A 13,365-nucleotide genomic window follows, 5' to 3' on the forward strand; every position below is an offset into this window, starting at 1 on the left:
CTTAAGCGGTGAACAGATACAGAAGTGATTAGCACTTTTCTAGGCTTGGAGACCTGTCTCCAAAAAAGAACAGAAGAGCCTGAAAATAAAAAACTGCGAAAATAAGTCAGCTTGAGTCACAATTCTGTTCCCTTTCCTTCTTCCCCACAAAAGAGGCTATTTTCTCTGTCTCCTTTTACAGAGAATCCTCTGTTCTTCCCCGTCTATTTTTTTTTTCTTTCCTCCTCTATTTGGCTTCAGGGTGGTCTTGAAACATTCTTTCCTCTACTCCCTGAGTGTCTGTCTCCTACGCCATGCAGAACCGAAGCCTGAACAACTACATGGGGCTTGCACTGCATACTCAGTCAACATCTTTTCCTGCTCATACCAAGTCAACAGCCTAGTATGTCCAACAGCTGATATCTGCAGGAAGCTCAGAGAGCAACGTTGGTCAATGTCTCTGCTCCCAATCACTTCAATGATTCATTACATGTCCATTCTCAGGGTTTTCTTTTAAATCACTCACAACCAAACCAAAAAGGTATAAATTAGAAAAAAAAAAAAAAGAGAGAGACGTTCTTTATCAGAAGAACAAGTAGTTGGCAAGAGAAAATAAAGCAAACCAAATAAAAGAGAGAAAACTGAAAACTCACAAATCATATTATAAAATAATATTCTGCTGACATTTAAATAAAGTAATCCCATGGCAACAATTTAATTGCTGCCTTTTTGCCTGCGATCCCAGATATCTCTTGTTTGGGACTGGACACAATATTCATTTCTCTGTGTACTTAGTGCTTCACATTGAACCAGTATTATTTACTACGTACTTGTGCTTGCTTGCATACTTTAAAAGGCTGAAGTGTTTCCTGGTAGAAAAGCTGATGATAAGCCTGCAGGTCAAACCAAAAGTACACGCTGTTCTTCCACAACTACAGATGGAAAAAGTACATAAATTATTACCACCTAATTATTAAAACTCTTACAAAGCTCTAATTTCAAATATAAGTAACTGTTTAGCTCCTTGCTGTTACCATAAATCAGGTTCCATTTAAGATGGTTTTAATCTTCTATCACAAACTGGCAACACACAAAATATTTACTGATATTGTTGCTGGAAGATTATATTTTTGTATGTATGCCTCTCACATAATTAGTCATTAAAATAGTAAATATTCTAGTTAACAGTTAAGGAGTAACCACGTATTTTGATACATATGGGCAATGTATATTACCGCAGAACCAAACATTACTCTAGTAAATGAACCAGTTAAATACTTTTTTTTTTTCTTTTGAAACAGGGTCTCACTCTCTCACCCAGACTGGAGTGCAGGGATGCAATCTCGGCTCACCGCAACAACCACCTCCAGGCTCAAGCGATTCTCCCACCTCAGCCTCCCGAGTAGCTGGGATTACAGGCATGCATTACCACGCCCAGCTAACTTTTGTATTTTAGTAGAGATGGGGTTTCACCGTGTTGGCCAGGCTGGTCTCGAACTCTTGACCTAAAATGATCCATCTGCCTCGGCCTCCCAAAGTGCTGGGATTACAAGCATGAGCCACCGCACCTGGCCAATACTTTTCATTTTCACAAAAGTAAGACTGATTTTTTCAAAAAATTTTGAAAAATCAACTGGAAATAATTTTAATTTCCATTCATTGTAATTTGTAATTGTAGGATGAACAAAATAATTATAATTGAGATGCTTAAATATTTACTAAATATTAAATGTGAATTTTCTTATCACAGATGAGAATTTTAACATCAAATATAATTATGTGAGCACTTATTTCGATGTCTCTTATTTTTAAATGAAGTAAAATTATAAAATTAAATTTTAAATAATTCTTTTATACCTTGTTTCCTGAATGCTCGCAGAATTTAGTAAAGAAGAATCCAGCTCTGTTTTCTACATACAAAGATTGCAACAAATTTTCCATGTCAAATCCTCCCAAGGCACCAACATCTGACATGGTTTTAACCTACATAACAAAACAGAAGTCTATTATCCACCCAAAAACACAGTAATTTTTTTATGGTATTACACAACAGGATCTCATAAACTCTACCATGCTGTCATTTTTCCCACTGGACTATTTTATTTTTGTACCATATATGTAATTAATGCAGTATGTTTGCATTTGAGAGTCATATAACATTCATTTGTGGAGCCCAACTATAGCCACAGAATATATTCTATTATAAACCAATCTGATTTTAAACTTAATATTGAAACAACTTCCCAGCTTCAATTATTTTCATGTTTCAGGCAAAGACAGACCATTTTAAGAGTATTCCAAATCCTGCTGGTGGCCTCTTTCATACATATTGAATGTTATTTTAGCCTTGAAGTGCTGCTATTATAGCTACAGAGGGTTATGATGAGAATTATCTCTAAGGCCTCTTGGTGCAGCTCATTAACTATCCTTAGGGGGTCCCTCTTGGACAGTCTCACCCTGTGTAGGTCATGGCCTGCACAGTGTAAATGGCAGTATAAGTTCTCATAAAATTTTGCTGTTTATAGGCTTCTTTGCCAACAGCACTGGCAACCCTCATACAATTTCTGAAACACAGGAAGTTGGCTATTTCTCCAAGCACAGGAGTGACTTAGAATATGAAAGGGCATCTACTATTCAGTTTAACTCTTTGCTATTTGTTTTACAGAACTCATAGACTACTTCTTTGTAATAAGACAATAATGGTACAAAAAATTTAGGGTTTAAGTAAGGTTCTCACTTTTTTTTTGTCCTACTGTCTCTCCATTGCTCCACCTCTCTATCTGCCTGCTAAACAAATTCTGAAGTGAGAATTTAATGTTTTTACTATGTTTAACTATCAGCATTCCAAACTAAAAAAAAAAAAAAAAAAAAAAAAAAAAAATCATTATTTTAGTAGGAAAAAAAAACTAATTAAAAGAAATGGGGTACCATTTGCATAGAATAAAATAAATAGTTACGCAAAATTATAGCTAAGTGTTCAGACTGTATTAGGACTGCCAAGGTTTCTACCTAAAGTATAATTCTTAGGGAATGTGAAGTTTTCCTCTAGAACTAGTGCATTAAATCCACATTATCAGGGTGGCTGTACTGTGGAAACACCCTGCCCTTTAAAAATTCTAGGCTTCGGCCAGATGTGGTGGCTCATGCCTGTAATCCCAGCATTTTGGGAGGGCGAGGTGGGCAGATTGCCTGAGGTCAGGAGTTCAAGACCAGTCTGGGCAACATGGTGAACCCCCATCTCTACTGAAAATACAAAAAAAAATTAGCAGGGTGTGGTGGCATGCACCTGTAGTCCTAGCTACTTGGGAGGCTGAGGCAGGGAATTGTTTGAACCAGGGAGGTAGAGATTGTAGTGAGCCAAGACCATGCCACTGCACTACAGCCTGGGTAACAGAGCAAGACTCTGTCTCAAAAAAAAATTAAAGGCTTCTAAAACGTAATATCAAATACTATTTTTCTTTCAAGTGTCATCATACCAAAACCAGAACACCATTGGCGTTGAAAACAGTAATCAATGCAGTATATAGAACCATGGTACTACAAAAGGAAAACACAGAGGAAATATTTGTGTAAAAATCCTTTGGCAAGGAAAAAAATCAAATGTATTGCTTAGTAAAGATAAAATATTATGGTAAATCAATACAAATTCTCTAAAATCAGGAGATACTGATCAGTTAAATGAACAATCAGGTTTATTCAGTCCTCAAAATATGAGGACTCATATTTTATGAGTCCTCAAAATATTTATGAGTCCTCAAAATACTCACCTTAGGTTCTTCTGTATAAGCGTATCTTCTATTCAGCTGGGGCTTGAGACATTCAGAAATGTCAGTAAAAGATGTTAAGTGAATGACGTTGCTGCTTTCTGACACGTGCTTTGACCTAAATTATAAGGATGAGAACTAAAATTATAAGAATGAGAACTAACTGATCAACAAACAAATTCTGAGCACTTTTGGTATACATAGCACCAAATCTTAAGAGTACTTCTGAGCAATGTGACTCAGGAATAAAAGGATAAACATCGTTCTAGCCCTGAAGTGGTGGTTCAGAAAATGAGTCATAGTTACATAGGAAGACAATTCTCAAAATAACTGTGGGTTAGATGAATTCAAGAGGGTTTATTATAGATGCCAAATGACTGGGATGGATAATAAATATTTTGAGAGGGCAAGAATGAGAAATTCCTTCAACCTATATTAGCAATTTAAAATAAAATATTTATTTGTGTTTTAATAAAATTCAAAAAAATTTTAATGTGTTTTAGAGGGGCTCTTTAGATAGGAAAATAGTGAGCAATAAATGAAGGTGGGTATGGAAATCCTTGTTTAAAAGGCAGCAAAGATAATTTGCTTAGGGCAAGAAGACACTAACACTAAAAAGTGAACATTATATACTACATACCAAACACTGTGCTAGATATAATTCATATCATAATATTTAATCGTCACAGAGGTGAGATTCATAGGAAATTATACAGATTAGTTTGGGGTGAAATAATGGAAGACTTTGGAGTTAGACTAATGACTTTGGACATTATCTTTTTCTATTTTTTTATCCAGCTCCCTCTCCCACATCCATGCTGTAATTATTCTAAAGCCTTATTTTCTTGCTCCATAAAACATGCCTATTCTACCTTGCCAATATACCTCTACTCCACTCCATCAGCAGATTACCTTGCAGTTTCTTCTCACACAAAATGTATGTACAACATGCTTCAGTTTCCATTTCCTCATGTAGCAGAATGGCATGCTTCTATATACAGTACCACTAAGATTCTGAAAAAGCTAAACATTAACTTTCTAAGACTCCCTTGCAGCGAGACATAGCCATGAGACACAGTTGTGACTAATGAGATACAAAATGAAATGTGCTAGGTAGAGCTTCTGAGAAGCTTGCTTTCCTGACAAGAGGGAGAGGGTTAATGGAAATTGCCCTTCCTCCTCCACTCTGACTTGAAAGTCTGATATTAGGACCCGCAATACTGCTGACCATGAGGGAAAGGCCAAGAGCATCACAAGGATTCAGGCCCTAATCTTTCTGATCTATTGTACCAACACTGACAGTTGCCTATCATGGGATTTCTTGTTATGTGAGAAAAATTAGGTCAATTCATCTAAGCCATTGTTAGTTAGGTTTCTGGTATTTGCAGCTGAAAGCATTCTTGAGATAACAACAAACATATCCACCTGTACCCATCCTTACTTCTTTCCATGTTGTCTCAGGAAGAAGCGCCCCACCTCCTGACCATGGTTAATCTCATTCCCTTGGCTCTTGAACCTGTCCCTCTATTCTCCTTTGAATATGGAGACCTTCATTTTTTCTCATATATCATCAGCTTCTTCATTTCCTCTGGATTCTATTCTATGCATATCAACAGTCTCAAGTCTTCACCTTAAAAATACTCTTTCTGATGAGAACAAAAACCTTTAGCTAGACTAACCAAGAAAAACTTTTAGCGGCTGGGCACGGTGGCTCACGCCTGTAATCCCAACACTTCGGAGCCCAAGGTGGGTGGATCACTTGAGGTCAGAAGTTCGAGACCAGCCTGGTCAACATGGTGAAACCCCGTCTCTACTAAAAATACAAAAATGAGCCGGAGGTGGGGGCGGGCACCTGTAATCCCAGCTATTCAGGAGGCTGAGGCAGGAGAATCACTTGAACTCATGAGGTGGAGGTTACAGTGAGCCAAGGTTGTGCCACTGCACTCCAGGCTGGGCAGAGTAAGACTCTGTCTCAAAAAAAAAAAAAACACGAAAAACAAACAAACAAACAAACAAAAATATTTAGCTAGACTAACCAAGAAAAAGAGAGGACTCAAATTACTTAAATCACGAATAAAAGAGGATACTTCAATACCAACCTTACAGAAATTAAAAGGATTATGAGAGAATACTTAGGAATGAACAACTATATGCAAACAAATTAGGTAATTTGATGAAATGAACAAATTCCTAAAGAGACACAAATTACCAAAAATTACTCAAAAAGAAAGAAAACCTGAATAGACCTATAGCAAGTAGAGATTAAATCAATAATTTGATATCACCCCACACAAGTAAAAGGGCTGGGTCCAAAAGCCTTCACTGGTGAACTCTATCAAGTACTTAAGAAGAACCAATATGCAGTTCTTCCCAAATTCTTACAAAATTAGAAGAGGGAGGGGACACTTCCCAACTCATTCTGCTCATTCTGGTTTTTTGTTTGTTTGGGGTTTTTTTTTTGTTTCGTTTTTTTTTTTTGTTTGAGAGCCTCACTCTGTCGCCCAGGCTGGAGTGCAGTGGCACAATCTGGGCTCACCGCAACCTCTGCCTCCTGGGTTAAATGTATTCTGCATCAGCCTCCCGAGTAGTTGGGATTACAGGGTGCAAGCTACCATGCCTGGCTAATTTTTGTATATTTAGTAGAGACGGGGTTTCACCATGTTGGCCAGGCCGGTCTCAAACTCCTAACCTCAAGCGATCCACCCACTTTGGCCTCCCAAAGTGCTGGAATTACAGGCATGAGCCACCATTCCCAGCCTAAAATTCTTCCTTCCCTTGGCTTCTATGACACCACTCTTTCGTTATTTGTACATCTCCCATCTCTCAGATTACCCCTTTTTTTTTTTCCAGATTACCCTTTCTTGGTCTTCTCTTCAAGTTCCTTATTCTCTGCCTTTACTATAAATTTTGATAACTTAGATCTCATTATATACTGCTCTTTCTCTCTCTCATGATCACCTCATCCATGCCCACAGCTTCAACTATCCACTAAAGTGTAATGCTTCCTCGATTTTCTACTTGTAATTGATCTGTCTCCTGGGCTCCAAACCTATATTTCAACTGTTTTGAACATGTATATCCCAATGTATATCCTAATGTAGTTTTACATTTTTTATCTAGATAAAATTCACATTGTCAACACACAAAAAATTCGGATGTAGAGAAACTGAAACCCAATATAGTTTCATCTCATCCCTGGAGTACTGGCTGGGCTTGGTGGTTCATGCCTGTAATCCCAGCATTTTGGGAGGTGGGAGGATTGCTTGAGGCCAGACCAGCCTGGGCAACATTGTGAGAACCCAGCTCTATGAAAAAAAAATCAGTCAGGCATGGTGGCACATACCTGTAGTCCTAGCTACTTGCTAGGCTGAGGTGGGAGGATGACTTGAGCCCAGGAGTTCAACACTATAGCACTCTGGTCTGGGCAAGAGAGTAAGACATCTCAAAAAAGCAAAACAAAACAAAAGAATACCTTAGGCTCTATATTCCTCCATTCAACAAATATTAATTGAACACATACTATGTGCCTGATACTGTACTATACACTGGAGCATTCACCTAGGAAGCACGCCAAATTAAAATCATCTGCCTCCTCCAGTCCTGCTTTTCCTCCTTCTGAGAATAACAAATTCACAGAAAATAAAGTAGAAGTAGTTCTTAAACATATTTAAAAATGTTCAACTTCAGTCAAAATAAGAAATACTGTTTTTAAAATATATCTGTTTAGCAAGGATAATGCACACTATGTTGGGAAAGGAATGGTTAAAAAAAGGCACTCTTATATATGCTGAAGGAAGTATAAGTTGTTATAACTCCGATGATATTTTATATTATCTAGCAAAATTTAAAAAGCACATGAGCTTTGACTCAAAAATTCTTTTAGGAAATTATCATATATATGAAATATTATATATATATTCAACAAACATTAATTGTTGAATTAATGTTGAATAATTCAACTTTTCTCTCAACTCATGCCTGTATGTCTTTTCACTTGTTTCATCACCTGAAAAATGAAGGCAATGCTTTCCTTACGGGGACATATATATATATATATATGAAATAGAGCAATGTATAAGAATATCCACTATAACACTGTTTGTAACAGAAAAAAATAGAAACAATGTCATGTCCATCAATAGAGTACAAATGCAAAGTATGGTATAAAATGAAAGAAGCAGACATAGGAGGAGGCAAGTTGACAAGAATAAGAATCAAAGTAGATTACGGTATATCTATTGCTATAGCACAATCACTGCTACGGAAAATATCTAAGATATTTTAATGAAAATTTAAAATGAAAAAACAAGGCATTAAACAAGTGTATAGCATGCCATGATTTTTGTACTATGTTTATATTTCTAATTTTTAAGAATAAGACAATTTCAGTAAATTACACACACAAAACCCTCCAGTTGTTCTTGAGTTCATAGAGAATAATCTCGATTCTTTAATATGACAGATAAGAAATTTCACATTCTGAACCTCACTTATCTTTTCAGCTCATCTCCTACTTTTTCACTGTAATACTCTATACTCTAGCCATAACAATGTATAGTTTTCAAAATTCAGCTTTTCTGTCAACTCCTGCCTATATGTCTTTTAACTTGTTTTATCACTTGAAAAATGATGATAATGGCTTCTTCATGGGGATGCAGTAAGAATTAACAGATACATGTGCCTTCAGAACACTGTTGCAATTTTTTGAAAAAAGAATTAATTTATACAATGCAAGCAAAGTTTCAATGCCACAAAAGCTCATTAACTGCTACTTTTGGAAATGGCAGAGAAGGTGATTTGGATCAACCTCAGGTAGAAGGCAACTAGATAAGCTGAAAAAACTTACAAAAATAAATCTGCTTAAAGGCATCTGAGTGCTAACAATGTAGTCAAGAATAACTGAGCCAAAAGCCAGAGAATTCACAGAGGTGATTTTGGCATTTGAGGCTGCTTTTTCCTGAGGGTTTGCTTATGAGAGTCAAAGACACTGGTAAACCCTTCATCCCTCTTTTTTTTTTTTTTTTTAGATGGAATCTCAATCTGTCACCCAGGCTGGAGTGCAGTGCAGTGGCACGATCTGGGCTCACTGCAACCGCTGCCTCCCGGGTTCAAGTGATTCTCATCCCTCAGCCTTCCAAGTAGCTGACACTATGGGCACATGCTACCACACTCGGCTAATTTTTAAAATTTTTTGTAGATATGATCTTACTATATTACCTAGGCTGGTCTCAAGCTCCTAGGCTCAAGCAATCTACTTGCCTTGGCCTCCAAAATGCTGGGATTACAGCCCTGAGCCACCATGTCTGGTCAGTAACAATGACAATATTCTTGAGAGTCTTATAAGTTCTCAAATTTGAGAAATATAGAATTATTGAATAGAGCCAAAAAAGAATTAGAGGACAATCTTCTCAGAGAAGTCTTGAGAAGCTGGAGATCAGAGGCATCGATCTCCTTGAGAATTACTAATATCTGGAACTCTACTCCTAATTTAGAGTACTCATGCAAAGTATAAGCCTCTAATACATATCACTGAAAATTAAGAACGCATGTAAAAATATCAAAGTACTAGTTTTTAATTTTTGTTTAGTTTTTAAATTCTCTAAAAATCTTAGTATTGCAGAAAAGCACTTGATACAAAAAGTTGCACCTACCCTTTCTCAATCACATGATCCTTAGAAGAATCTGGATACAAAAGAGCACTCTTCCAGGGCTTTTGAGTTGCTGTTTTTACTCCAGGTGATTTATTGGACGATTTGGGAGGTTGTGATAAGCTGAATTCTTCTTTCTAAAAGATGGTAACATAATGAGCAAAATGAAAATAAGAGAGAGAAAAAAGCACAGCTCGCACCTATACCTCAAATTTATTCTGATCACTAGAGTACTTTTTCTTTCACTCTGCCTCCTACAATGCTTCCCATTAGAATAGAAATTTTTTCCTTCTCCAACTCCTACTTTTGCAAGCAGCAAAGTGGAATCACACAGCAATTTAGACTATAAAAAAGGAAGAGCCAAAGGCTTATATCCTTACTTCCACCATTGTGAAAGAAGACTCTTTCCTGGAGACAGAACGTTGTAAAAACTATTCTTTTTTCTATAATTGAATAGGTATTAGAGCTAGATGTATGTATGTGTGGCGAGGGCTTGCGGGGTGGTGGTGTCAGCGGTCACAGGGCAGGCAAATGAAACAAAGATACCCTTGGTCCACATAAGAAGGGCTCTATATCTTAACAGTACTATTTCCTTCCATTTTGGGGCATTTTTTTTCATGGTTATTTTTCCCATTCTTAAAGAGTTATTTATGGTAAAAGTTAACAATTTAAATCCAGAATATGAGATGCATGGATTAAAAAAATTATAAACAACTAAATGTCCAAATGGAGAATGGGATATACATAAATGTAGCATTCTATAATACTTAAAAGCAGTAGTTACAAAAATGATGGCACACATGGATAAATCCTTATGATAAAACAGATAATCAGAAAACAAAAGTCTAAGTACAGTAAAACAACAAATTCACAGAAGAAGCCTAAAAGAAAATAAGTTAGTAGCTGTCTGGAAGTAGGTGAGATCAGAAGTGATTTGTCTCTTCTCCAGTTTCCAAATTTACAGTAGTTTTATTATTTTTTATAATTTCAAAAACAAACATACAAAACTTTTCTAATATGTCAACTTCCATTAGAATATTACATACATTGCAAGAAAGCAAGGAATATACTTATAATGTTTTATTATCCAGAACAAACAATAAAGCCTTATATATACTCTATGTAATTACTAATAATTTTTAAGAATTCTATAAAGAAAATTAATAACAAGTATATTCTATATATAACTTCCCATATATAAGGGCTTACATCTGTTTTAGTAATTCAGAACACAGCATGACATTAAACAACACTCTGTAAACGAGAGTTACCACAGGAGGCTGAGCTTATTATTTAAAGTATATAATACAAAAGTAGCCAAATTTATAGAAACAGAAAGTAGAGTGGTGGTTACCAGGGTCTGTGGGGATGGGAAAAAGGAGAGTTGGTCTTTAATGGGCAGAGTCATATTTACAAGATGAAAAAGTTCTAGAGATCTGTTTCACAACATTGTGAATATAACTAACACTACTGAACCCATACATATAAAAAATGGTTAAGATGACAAATTTTATGTTATGTTTTTTTCCACAATAATTTTTTAAGGCTTCTTAATAAATAAGGCTTCTAGAGATCTGTTTCACAACATTGTGAATATAACTAACACTACTGAACCCATACATATAAAAAATGATTAAGATGACAAATTTTATATTATGTTTTCTTTTCTTTTTTTTTTTTTTTGAGATGGAGTCTTGCTCTGTCGCCCAGGCTGGAGTGCAGTGGCCGGATCTCAGCTCACTACAAGCTCCGCCTCCCGGGTTTACGCCATTCTCCTGCCTCAGCCTCCCGAGTAGCTGGGACTACAGGCGCCCGCCACCTCGCCCAGCTAGTTTTTTTTTGTATTTTTTAGTAGAGATGGGGTTTCACTGTGTTAGCCAGGATGGTCTCCATCTCCTGACCTCGTGATCCGCCCGTCTCGGCCTCCCAAAGTGCTGGGATTACAGGCTTGGGCCACCGCGCCCGGCCATATTATGTTTTCTACCACAATAATTTTTTAAGGCTTCTTAAAATAAAAAAACTAACATATCATATAGACAAAGGCCTATATTAGACTTTTTGAGCTTGCTGGCTTAGGTGAAAGCTAGAAGTAGCCAGAAAGTAACTGATGGGGATGGGTGGGGAAACAAAAACAAAACAAAAAAAACCTAAGACAGGGTCACAGTGGATTGTAGCGTAGGGCAGTATAAAGGAACTGCTCTACAGCATGAGTGTGATGGTGGGTACACAATGTATACTTTTGTCCAAATTTACAGAACTATACACTAAAAAGGTTGAATTTTGCTGTATATAAGTTATACCTTAGTTTCTGTAATGGAAAAATAAAATGGAATTGAGGTCTATTCCTTAGAGTATTTTCTGCCAAGGAGAGAGAGAGTGAGATCAGAATAAGTTGTTCAACTAGAAAACATCAATGACAGCATACAGTAATAATTTTCAGGAAGTCAAATGAAGACAACAGATGAGAAGTCACATTTATACCACTTTTTCACACAAGCTAATCTCTGCCCACTCCTTTGGCATTGTTCTCTTCTCTTATTTGAGTTCCTTTCATTAACCACGTCACTTATTCTTTCTTCCCCCTTTCTTTTCAGCTTGATAATGTTGTTTGTACAAATGTTCATATGTTATCAGATGATGTGCTTCCTGTACTACAGCTCCAAGATGAGGAGACATTTGTGCACTAAAGTGACATTAACTTAAAATGTGGTCCCCAGAGCAGCAGCAAGAGCATCACCAGGGAGAGAGCTTGTTAGAAATGCAAATGAGGCCGGGTGGGGTGGCTCAAGCCTGTAATTCCAGCACTTTGGGAGGCCGAGGCGGGTAGATCACCTGGGTCAGGAGTTCGAGACCAGCCTGGCAACATGGTGAAATCCCGTCTCTACTAAAAATACAAAAAAAAAATTAGCCGGACGTGGTGGGGGGTGCCTGTAATACCAGCTGCTTGGGAGGCTGAGGCAGGAGAATTGCTTGAACCTGGGAGGCGGAGGTTGCGGTGAGCCAAGACCATACCATTGCACTCCAGCCTGGGCAACAAAAACAAAACTCCATCTCCAAAAAAAAGAAAGAAAAAAAGAAAAGCAAATGAATCCTTGGGTTCCACCCCAGGACTACTGGATTTTGATCTCTGAGTGAAGCCTAGGAATCTCTATTTTAACAAGTTCTTCAACTGACTTTTCTGAATGCTAAAGCTTGAGAACTACCAGTTGATAGCAGTGCTTCACATATGAATCACCTGAGAATCTTAATAAATTGCAGCTTCTAAAATGTGGCTCTAATGTTCAGGAAGGGTTGAGAACTTCAGTTGTAAGCCAATCCCCTGATTTTACAAAGTAAAATTCTGACCCATTCCAGATCAATTAAATCAGAATCTCTGAAGGTGAGACCCAGGCACTGGTGTGTCTGCACAGTTCTTCAGGTGATTCTAATGTTTCCAGAGTTAAACCACAGACAGGGTTAAGGCCCCTCCAGCTCTAAAACACTACTTGTAGAAGTAAAACTTTAAAAACTGCATGATATATCTTCCTGCATTTTAAAATAAGACATCCTGAATATAAAGCAATCTTTTCAAGAGGTTGTATGTGACTATATGGCCAATAACAGTTAACATGTGACACCTTTAAGGGCTACTATGACTAATAAAGCTCTTTACTTTTGAAACACAGGTAGTATCTACAGTTACCACATCTCTATGCCAAAATGTAGGGTTATTTATTTCTTCTCTACAAAGTTAGTTAACTTTTCTTCTCTTTTTGAACTTTTCCCCTTTATGGTTTGTACTGTTTTCCCCATTTGAAAAAATGCTCACGACTTACAATTCAGCTATTGCTACTTCTCACTCATTCATTTAATTTATACTTACTCAGCAACTATTATGTGCCAGGCACTGTTCTAGGCACTGGTGAAATGCACTTAAAGAAAAGTTCTCTACATTCTAGTAGGAGGTAAAAGACAATAAAGAGATAAATCACATT

At 36.9% G+C, this 13,365-nt stretch overlaps 1 protein-coding gene across 6 annotated transcripts in view; it reads right to left on the reverse strand.

The window, feature by feature from the left end:
- Positions 1 to 13,365, reverse strand: part of RGS22 (regulator of G protein signaling 22) — a 151,877-nt gene that overhangs the window by 76,087 nt on the left and 62,425 nt on the right. For 5 of the 6 annotated variants that reach the window (XM_008001210.3, XM_008001209.3, XM_073018250.1 and 2 more), the window contains exons 11-14: positions 9,395 to 9,528; positions 3,747 to 3,861; positions 1,837 to 1,962; positions 810 to 911 (exon numbers count right to left, since the gene is read on the reverse strand). In XM_008001210.3, the coding sequence (XP_007999401.2) occupies positions 810 to 911; positions 1,837 to 1,962; positions 3,747 to 3,861; positions 9,395 to 9,528 (477 nt within the window). The remainder of the gene's footprint in view (positions 1 to 809; positions 912 to 1,836; positions 1,963 to 3,746; positions 3,862 to 9,394; positions 9,529 to 13,365) is intronic. The other variant, XM_073018248.1, reaches the window with a different exon arrangement.

The sequence above is a fragment of the Chlorocebus sabaeus genome, chromosome 8, assembly GCF_047675955.1.
Source record: "Chlorocebus sabaeus isolate Y175 chromosome 8, mChlSab1.0.hap1, whole genome shotgun sequence".
Taxonomy (NCBI): domain Eukaryota; kingdom Metazoa; phylum Chordata; class Mammalia; order Primates; family Cercopithecidae; genus Chlorocebus; species Chlorocebus sabaeus.